Genomic DNA, 10,056 nt, shown 5'->3' on the forward strand with positions numbered 1-10,056 from the left:
GCATGTAAACTGAGAGAAACAGATGTTTAGGCAGCCAACGTCACTGTACGCGCCAGAGCTTGCACCTACGCCAAAAGTGCGACCTTGTTCAAAAGAGGAACAGAAAGTAATTAATTGTTGTTCTTGGGATTCTGATTGGCCTACGTGGGCTTGAGCTACCGTAACATTGCCACCTAGAAGTTTGGCATGCTCTTGACGGCATACACGGGTGCGTGTCAATGAACACTTTCCTGAAAACTGAACGTATAGTCCTAACAAACATGCCTTGCACTGAACAAACAAACGGCGCAAGTAGTTTTCAGTTTGGACAGCTTTACATTCATTTTTGTACCTGTATTGTTTTTGATTGTGTGCAGCTCTTAAAGAAACAGGCTTCAAAGTCGCATAAAACCTTAATGAAAACGAACCCATATAGCCTTGTGTGTGGAGAAAGGAGAGAGTATGTGAGAGTAGATGTAAAAGCATGACTTTACGGTGTCAGACAATACATTTACTGCAGAAGAAATGTAGTCATAGCAACAGCAGTAAAGTCTTAGAAAGAGAGCGTGTCTGTGTAGGTTAGCGTTTGTATGCACCTCTGTGTGAATGAATACAGATTCGCTCGTCACGTTGTGAAAGAGAAAACTGTACAAGATTAATTATTTAACAGAAACGGCTCTCATCCAAGCACACTTATATTCTCTGTATGAAAATAGCAACCGCATGCAGGTGCTGATCAACAGGTACATTTTAATGAACACCTGTGCCCTACTTTATTATTAATCAAAGCCGTACCCATGCAAACCCTTCAATGACCACATTAGCAATTCACTTGATTTAAATGAACACAAATGGTGATCACTGGATCACTATTGTATTGTAAATAATAATCCAAGACAGCTGTCGCTGGCTGACGTACAATCATCAACTGATGTCACATGCAACATCACATTTCAAACTCAAAACTCAGTCTCCCGACAACAAAGCAGGCATATCCTCCTCAGATCTCTGTATGTCAGAGCCAGTCTCGACTGCGCAAACCGTCATCAACAGTCTGCATGCTTCAGCACCTGCTTTGAAGGAAGTTCTTTTTCTTCTCAGAAGGAAGCTTGGGCTTATAAAGAAAAGCCCAGCTTTTGAGATTTTCCACAGAGGGAAAAGTCACTTCCACCCACACATGGAGAACACCGGGTCTGGAGGAGGATATGAACTGAACAATAGAGACTCATCTGTCGGAGGAGTTCCTCTGTTCAAGCCCTGATATGCCTTACCCTGTCGCCCAGATAACACCCTTTCCTCTCTCTCGTGCCTCTACCAGCCTCTCATCCGACAGCCATTGTTATTTAACAAACGTTAAAATCTATTTCTGTCACGACTGATCAAGCAAACAAGGCGGTGCTGAACTTACACCGCCAACCTTATTTTACTTTGCTCATCACAGAGACTGCCAAGATTTGGAAAAACAAACAAGCTAACTCATATTAACCACAACAATGTTACTAAAATTAATGTGTTTAGTATACTGATAAATTACACTTTAATCTGCCTTTGTGTTTTTTGCTCTGTCCTTTAACAAATAAGAAATTAAAAGACTTAACAAAATAAAATTTCAGATCACAAAGTGTAAACAACATAACTAAAACTTGGCTAGAATAAAATTCTCTGACTGTTGCACACAATGTAGTAGTCCAACTTTGCCAGCTGTCTATTTGAACTTGCTTTAATTGTGTTTTTGCAGAAAAATATGCTTATTGTTGGACAGCAGACATGACTATGTTATCAGAGGGTTAAAGCTTCAATAATAGCTGGATATTAATTGATAATTAATGGATAATAATGTATTTTTGATTAGGTCAGAGGAACATATTCAAAAGAATAGGAAAATAATGCATACATATGTGGCTGTGTGCATACAGGTTTTTATTAGGGTTGCAAAATTCTGGGAATTTTCAAGGCTGGAAACTTTCCATGGGAGTAGGGATGCACCGAGATGGAAATTTTGGCCGATACCGATAACCGAAAAAACTCCCAGACCGCGGACATCTTGTCTTTGCGCTAGACTAGCATACTCTTCTTAAGCCCGCAACACGTGTCATCTTCGTGCTATGTCACAGAAAGCACCAATCAAAACTCCACATGGCCAGCAATGAGCAAGTGAAGTGGTTCAACAAACCAAAATAATCCATCATTTATCAGCTTTCATTTATCGGCCTAATTTTGCTATCAGACCGATAACCGATAATATTAAAAATAAGCAGTTATCGTCCGATAATGATATGTTGGCCGATATATCATGCATCCCTACATGGCAGTTAACGGAAATGTATGGGAATTTGAGTTGCCTATATCAGGGAACTTAAATGTAGTGTAAAACAAATCTTGCAGCATAATTTTGTTTAAAACAACACGATTTAATGCAATTTCAGTTGATTTTCTAACCTGCACTTAAGTCACATGCACACAGCTCACTGCTTACTGAAGGGCCATTGAGGCCACGCCCCCGCATGTACTTGCATTCTTTCATAACATGCACATATAATCTCTTAAATCCTGCACACAAAATAACGTCAAAATGTCCATCTTTGCATGTATTCAAAGAAATTACATAGATTTGTTAAAAAACTTACTGGTGCTTTGTGTAAGCTAGTGTGCAACAACATTATACCATTGATAAGACAAATACACTGACTAAGAAAACATTTAGGTGAAATAATTAAAAAAAGTTGTGTCTAAAAATTACCCCCCCCCACTCACACCAACTCCATTTAAATAAAAAAATCCTCCATATATCACTTAATGGGGGATTCCTCTCAATTTTCCAGGGCTCGACTACCACAGAAGCCACACTTGCTGCATTTTAACAGTTTAAATAGTAAATGCTAGCCAGTAAATCAGATATCTAAAATGTAAGCTAGCACTATTATAATAGCTATAATAATATGTATTATGGTTTTGTGTTACTCAATGAAGGAATCGATTAAAGTTCTATTTACAATTAAATCAGTCAAGAAGTCATTTTTAAAATTTGTATTACCTTGCATGCATTTCTGCTTTTTCTGCCTAAATTTCCAAATAATTCCTGTAAATCCTCATAAATTCCTGTTAAAGGAACAGTATGTAAGAAATTTATATAAATTAATCATAAAATGGCTCTGATATGTCACTAGACATTAAGAAATCATTTTCATTTCAAATACTTATAACACTGACAACAGTGGTCTGGCCAGGATATTGTCATTTAAAAAGTGGAGTTGTCATTTTGTGTATTGGCCACAGTTGGGTGATTGCAGTACCAGTTTTAGCCACAAGTTTTGTGATTGCAATACCAGTTTTGGCCACAATCCTACATACTGTTCCTTTAAGTTTCGAATTTGGAATATTTTTTTAATTTCCCATGGAAATTGACAGGAAATTTACCGGAAAATTTCCGCCCCTTTGCAATCCTAGTTTTTATACACTGTGGGCCTTAACCCACCCACATGATTAAAACTGATTATTAAATATACTATGGGTCGGTTACCTGGACAGGGTTTAGATTAATTCAGGACTAGGCCTTAGTTATATTAGGACATTGGAAGTAGTTCTTACAAAGCAATTATCTCCTGTGGAGCTCAGTGGTACAGCATGGCATTAGCAGTCTAAAAGGTTAGGGGTTCGAACCCAGGGAACACACATACTGATAAAAAAATGTCTACCTTGTAATGCACTGTAAGTCGCTTTGGATAAAAGCGTCTGCCAAATGCATAAATGAAAACAAAAAAAACAATAAAACAATGAAACGTGTTTTAAACCACATAATGTTTTGTTTAGTTAAAATTCAAAGTTTAAGATGAATTTGCTTTAGGGGCCACGATGGGGCGCACCCTACACAGGGGCCATGCATCGAAAAGTTGATAACCACTGTGTTAGGAGAAGGTGATAAAATATTTTTCTACACTTTTGTATAATCAAAGTGCTAATAATGGCTAGATGTGAAAGATAACAGGAAAAGTGTGAAGTGTTATGGTTTAAACAGCTGTGAGGAGATTCTGGATAGCAATGTTTTCATTGAGACACTCAGGAGGATGATAGTAAACTGATATGCTCTGTGACAATGTAATATCCTCTAATACCATGAGTGAATACATGGGCTGTGCCTTGCTTGAATCCACTGAAAATCAATGAAAAACACACTGGCGCTTATGTCTATGATATGTCTCTTATTTGTTCTAGAGCTCATGTTAGCAGAACTCCATTAGATTTTAGTATACATACTAAACTTTGTCATACAATGAAAATAAAAACACATCATAGTGCACAATCTCTCTCTCTCTCTCTCTCTCTCTCTCTCTCTCTCTCTCTCACACACAACTGCACAGAGACATACAGGCATCTCACACAAACATTTACCTTGATCTGTTTTCTGCAATGCTTGAAAAATTCAGCAAATCCAACTGAACTTAAGCTGCAAACTGTATGCATGCAGACAACATTTGGGTCAGGGTCAGGTGTTGAAGTTTAGCCATGCAGTATCTGAGGAAATTCTGCCCTCCTAGGGAAATAAAGAAAATTTGTGACCCAGTCTATGAAAACCCAGCTAACCTATTTTTTTAAGTTTACCATAAAATAAATGTACATAACATTATGCAAAAATAAATTATTGATATTTTGATATCAAAAATCTGTTCAGCTTTATAACTATTTTCTGTGACAGTCGCACAAAACGCTTGTTTGTAAAAGGCGTTTACCTGTCCAGAAGAAAACTGGAAGTTTGGCTTTTTGTTGCTGAAGATCCACGTTGTGATATTAATGTTCGCCCTTGTTTTATTGCACTATGTGTCACTTGGCAAGGTTTTGAATTTTTGCATCTTAATCTTGAGGGCGAAGAGAAGTTTCTTCTTCTTTAGTTTTCTGTTGGAGTTTTATAGCGGTTGGCAAACTAACTTAAAGGTGCATCCGCTTTAGGTGCTACACTTCTTGTTGGCTTTTAAGGCAAATGTTCGGTGATCATTTGTAAACAGATCTGGATAAAATAGTCAACTGAGTGAATCAAGGTAAATGTACATACCGTTGAAAAGCAACCTTTCTCCGGGTCGTAGGGTGGCAGCAGTGTAAGTGAACACCTCGAGCGTGCGTTACCAACGAACCAGCTGGAGTTCGTCATTTCCTGTTGACGTTGATTTTCCCGCGCTGCTCACAGGTTCAGCGGGAGAAGTCAGCTGTCATTGAGAAGCAAGCAAAACTGATCGTTTTAAACATGACGTCTTCGGATTACGATCCAGCTTGTTTACCTGACCTGTTACCGCTTTATTATCGCCGATTATTCCCATTTCCACAATACTACCGCTGGTTAAGTTATGGTGGTGGTAAGTAAATAATACACTAACGATACAGACTACACGCTAACCTGTCTTACAGTATGAAGAGTGTCTTTCTTCACTCGTGTTGTCTTTATTTGTGGGTGTATTTAGAATACAAATAACATATATTTTAATTTAGTAAGTACCACTACTTGTAATGAAAACATTCAACAACATTCACATAGCCTGCATGTCCTTACATCAACAAAACAAACGCTGATTTATTATTTGACCTCTATTCTCTGCATTTTGTCTGTTGCAGTGTCTAAAAACTATTTCCACAACCGTGAGTTTTCCTTCACGTTGAAAGATGACATATATGTGAGATATCAGTCGTTCAGCACACAGAATGAGCTGGAGAAAGAGATGCAGAAAATGGTTCCCTACAAGATTGATATTGGAGCAGTTTACAGCCACCGGGTAATATGTCTGATCATTAATTAAATAATATATAGTATTAAAAAATATAGCATACAGTAATATAACAAATATTAGGTGAAATAAATATTTAATAATATTTCTGCTCTGTATTATTGCATAGTTAATAATGTTCTGGTTCTGTAACAGCCCAGTCAACACAACACTGTGAAGTCTGGAACTTTCCAAGCCCTGGAGAAAGAGTTGGTGTTTGATATCGATATGACAGACTATGATGATGTCAGAGGTTGCTGCAGGTATACAGATTCCCCTTTACATACTTTCTCGCTCCATTCCTGCAAATTATATATATATAGAGAGAGAGTTTACGGATATAGTAGATAAAGTATACAGCACCTTTAATGGTGTTTGTGTATGTTTTTCAGTGCTGCTGATATCTGTTCCAAGTGTTGGACTTTAATGACAATCGCCATTCGTATTCTGGATCGTGCACTAAGGGGTGAGTAAACCTGATAATCCCCAAAGAAAGTTGTAACATCTTGAACACAACATTTTATGTGTTTACTGTTTGTGTGCTTCAGATGACTTTGGCTTCCAGCATCTTCTGTGGGTTTACTCTGGTAGAAGAGGAGTGCATTGCTGGGTTTGTGATGATGCTGCTAGGAAGCTTTCAGTGGCTGCACGGTCCGCTGTAGCAGAGTACCTCAGTTTAGTTAAGGTATCAATTGTATTTTTTTATAATGAAGATCTGTGTATTGATCTTCATCTGTCCTTTATTCCAAAAGTCAGTATTTTAATAATTGTGTGCTATATCTTCAATTTAGGGTGGTGAGGATACAGTAAGGAAAGTTATACTCTCAGATCCAATCCATCCTTTCATCAGGTAGGGAAAATTGTCACACATCTCCTTAAGCCTAGGACACACCAAACTGACGTCAGTCAGGTAGCGCAGACTGTGATGTCAGATCATATTGCCCACATGGTGGCTGTGTCTGGGTCCAAAAGTGTTCTGCGTGAGATGAGAGAATTTTCTGTGCATTATTCAGAACGAGAAACTGGAAGAGCTAGTGACTGCTGGCATACAAAACATAAACTAAGCAGCGCTCGCTTACAAGTTTCATACAAATCCCACTCACCACAGACTGTTTTGTGATATATCTGTAATGTCTTATGAGCCATCTCTTTTTAAAATATTCACATATTTGAATGAGAGATGGAAAAAATTTGTGTTCTGTGCATTCACACTTGATTTTGTTGTTTGCTTGCTTCATAACCTCCGTTTTTGGTGACGTGACATACTTTAGCGGACGGTGCAGAAAACCTTTAAAAAATTAAGTCAGACGATGCTGAAAATCTGCCTGACCGCCGACTTGGTGTGTACCTAGCTTTAGAAATACATTGTGATGTATAGATATCGTTTGTGATGATATGGGACATTCACATGGGGCAAAGCGTTAATGCTTGACGGAAGGCTTGCCTGAAGCGTGGCCAACAGCCAATCACAGTGGCCGCAACACATGCTTCGGCCTTCCATAAACCTAATTGGCTGGCTCTGCCTAGGTTATTTGCATAAGGCGATCTGAGTGGCTGACGCACGCGTTGCCGTTTGAAAAGTTAAGAAAATGTTTAACTTCTGCCACGAGCAATGGCACAGACGGGAAGCCGACGGATCCACATTTCAGTTCGGCAATGCATGACGTCACCCATTAAAAGTGAATGGGGAGCGTCAGTGCTTACGCCCCGTGTGAATGTACCGTTATAACTGACGGTCAATTGGTATAGAAACAAAGGGTTATGAGTTTGATTGTGATAATACCCACACATTTTAAGTTCCTGTAAATTGCTTTGAGTAAAAGCATCTGACAAATACATAAGTGTAAATAATCTGTGCCTCTCTCAGTCAATCTTTAGCTGTCGTCGAACGCTATTTCCCCCAGTACGCCATTGTTGGACAGGACATACTGGGCAGTAAGGAGAGCATTGAAAAAGTGCTCAGTCTGCTACCTGATGATATCCTTTCACATGTTGTACAGCAGTTGTGCCAGGTTCCTTTGTGATCAGTATTGTAAATAAGGATGCGACTAGTGTAATTCACAGGGTTCCCACAGGTCATGGAATTTCTGGAATATCATGGAATTACAAAAGGTCTTTTCCAGGCATTGAAAGTCAGGGAATTTTAGATAGATTTTTTTTGTCCAAGTCATGGAATAACAGGGATTTTTGTATGTTGATTTAAATTTCAGTTTCCAAATATTAAAATTTAATCCCTTGTTAACTTGTGACGTAAGGAATACTATTTTCAGTTCCAAGCCTCCAATGACTACAATTTAAACAGACGTTTATTGCCACTGTTTATACATTTCACGCATTTAAGCTACATTTTTATAAACTCACGGTGTACACTACAGTGGCGGCTTGTGACTGCTCATTCGAGGGGCGCCAATTCAAAATATGTGTTTTGCGCTTTGAGAGATCCTGTGTGCATCACGTGCTTTGTCAAGGTGGGTGCCTGCTGCACACGCGTCAAAACCGCTTAGGATAAAAGAGACGCTCACGTTCACAAAATACATGCTAGACACTCCCTTAACAGTAGACTTTGATTATGCATGAGATTATGCGAGTATCTGGCAAACACAAGCGTCTCTTTTATCATAAACCCTTTAGACGCATCTGCAGTAGGCACTTATTTTGACAAGACACGTGATGCACATAGGATCTCTCAAAGCACAGAACACATTTTGAAAAAAGGAACCACACATGACGGGGGCTACATACATGTTGTGACGAACTTCGCATCGAGCTCCCTCGACAAAGATGTCACCGGCCACCACTGGTACACTACATTATCCAGGCTCATGGCATACTGGACATAGGTCATGGAAATTCAACATTTTAGTCAGGGAATATATATGAAGTCCAGCTGACAGTTTTTTTTCTTTAAGTCTAACCGCACATATCAGAAAGGAGTTGATGGATTTTTATCAGAGCGAGAAGAACCCAATGAAGCGATGGGACAGACTTTGCGCTCTGGTCGAACATAGAAAGGTAATGCCACACAAAACAGTTTAAATTTCATAGAAGAGACTCAACGTTCAGTTCCCAGAATAATTTTAGTTTGTCTTTGCATGTGAAGTCGAGCAGTAAGAAAGGTGGTCAGTACTTCGATAAGGAGATCATGCTGCAGTACTGTTACCCACGTCTGGACGTCAATGTCAGTAAGGGAGTCAATCACTTACTGAAGAGCCCTTTCAGCGTGCACCCAAAGACCGGTAAGACCGAATAGACGAGCATAACATTAAAAATATATAAAAATAAAGACCTTGAAAAGACATAATTAAGACAGAAATATGGATTGTGAATGTTGTTTTGTGTTGCTTAAACAATCCAGCCACTCATCACAGTCTTTGTGTTAATAATTGTCTTTAGGTCGAATCTCTGTGCCAATAGATTTGAAAGAACTAGACACATTTGATCCTTTTGATGTCCCTACAATAAGGTAAATCCTGAATATACTGTACATATTTTCTAAATAGGCATTGCAGGACACATTTACACCGGCTATAATTACTGAAAAGGACACTAAACTCTTTTGTGTTTTGTAGTTTGATCTGCGAGGAGCTAAAGAAATCAAAAGCAGATGATGGAGAGGAAGATGAAATGAAGGACAAGGAGAATGAGCAAGATGCAGGAGAGCGCCGGAGAATCAGAGGTGAGTGAAATGTAAACTGTTCATTCTCTAATCTGCACTGAAGTCTGATACTAAATTCTGGCAATGTTATACATTAACACATTTCTAATTATGTGTAAATGCATTTTATTATAATCCAGACTATAAGCGCACAAGCCTTGGGAAGTACATAAGGGTCTTTGATCGTTTTTTGGAGACGTTGGCTCGATCTCGGAAAGGAGAGATGCTGAAGCAGAGTGGTGGGTTTATAAATAAGTCACTTAGCTGTTTCTTTGGCTTATCAATTGAAATACACTTTATTTCAGCTTGGCATACTGATTTATAATCAGTAAAATGTGACTTTTACAGATCTTCAAAAGGAGTTTTGAATGGAACCTGGAGCTCACAAGACCACACGTACACCCTTTTCTTCAGAAGATATGGACACTATGACATACAATGAACTAATGCCAATTTGCTCTTAAGTTTCATTGGATGGATATTAGAAGCTGTCAAATGTATAGAATAAGGTTGATTTTGTCATTGTGATATACTGTTCCTGTACTTGAAATGTTTGGGTTTTCCTTTAATTCTGTAAATGAATTTTCTACCAACTCGTTACTTTTTTCCAATAAACATTTTTACTTTTCAATGAACAAGTCTAATATTACAAAACATATAACATTAAATCTA

General features: G+C 38.4%; 1 protein-coding gene and 1 long non-coding RNA gene across 5 annotated transcripts in view; one reads left to right on the forward strand and one right to left on the reverse strand.

Moving 5' to 3' along the window:
- LOC129431523 (uncharacterized) overlaps window positions 1-5,029 on the reverse strand; it is a 93,395-nt gene extending 88,366 nt beyond the window's left edge. For all 4 annotated transcript variants that reach the window (XR_008639864.2, XR_008639862.2, XR_008639865.2 and 1 more), the window contains exons 1-2: window positions 4,707-5,029; window positions 4,369-4,510 (exon numbers count right to left, since the gene is read on the reverse strand). This is a non-coding gene — a long non-coding RNA (uncharacterized lncRNA). The remainder of the gene's footprint in view (window positions 1-4,368; window positions 4,511-4,706) is intronic.
- A 37-nt stretch (window positions 5,030-5,066) lies between these two features.
- On the forward strand, window positions 5,067-10,022 carry prim1 (DNA primase subunit 1). The gene is made up of 13 exons (XM_055189480.2): window positions 5,067-5,324; window positions 5,581-5,738; window positions 5,886-5,992; window positions 6,122-6,195; window positions 6,278-6,414; window positions 6,521-6,579; window positions 7,597-7,706; window positions 8,650-8,741; window positions 8,830-8,965; window positions 9,123-9,192; window positions 9,299-9,405; window positions 9,525-9,623; window positions 9,733-10,022. The coding sequence occupies exons 1-13, from the start codon at window positions 5,216-5,218 to the stop codon at window positions 9,750-9,752; spliced, it is 1,278 nt and encodes a 425-aa protein (XP_055045455.2). The 5' UTR covers window positions 5,067-5,215; the 3' UTR covers window positions 9,753-10,022.
- The last annotated feature ends 34 nt before the right edge of the window (window positions 10,023-10,056 follow it).

Source organism: Misgurnus anguillicaudatus, chromosome 13 (assembly GCF_027580225.2).
Source record: "Misgurnus anguillicaudatus chromosome 13, ASM2758022v2, whole genome shotgun sequence".
Lineage (NCBI taxonomy): Eukaryota > Metazoa > Chordata > Actinopteri > Cypriniformes > Cobitidae > Misgurnus > Misgurnus anguillicaudatus.

What these genes read in the sequence shown, in the direction of transcription:
- prim1 (XM_055189480.2), top strand. Translation starts at nt 5,216, where the DNA reads ATGACGTCTTCGGATTACGATCCAGCTTGTTTACCTGACCTGTTACCG. An exon ending in GCTCAGTCTGCTACCTGATG is followed by an intron (nt 7,707 to 8,649) that starts ATATCCTTTCAC and finishes GTCTAACCGCAC; the next exon opens with ATATCAGAAAGGAGTTGATG. An exon ending in CTCTGGTCGAACATAGAAAG is followed by an intron (nt 8,742 to 8,829) that starts GTAATGCCACAC and finishes TTGCATGTGAAG; the next exon opens with TCGAGCAGTAAGAAAGGTGG.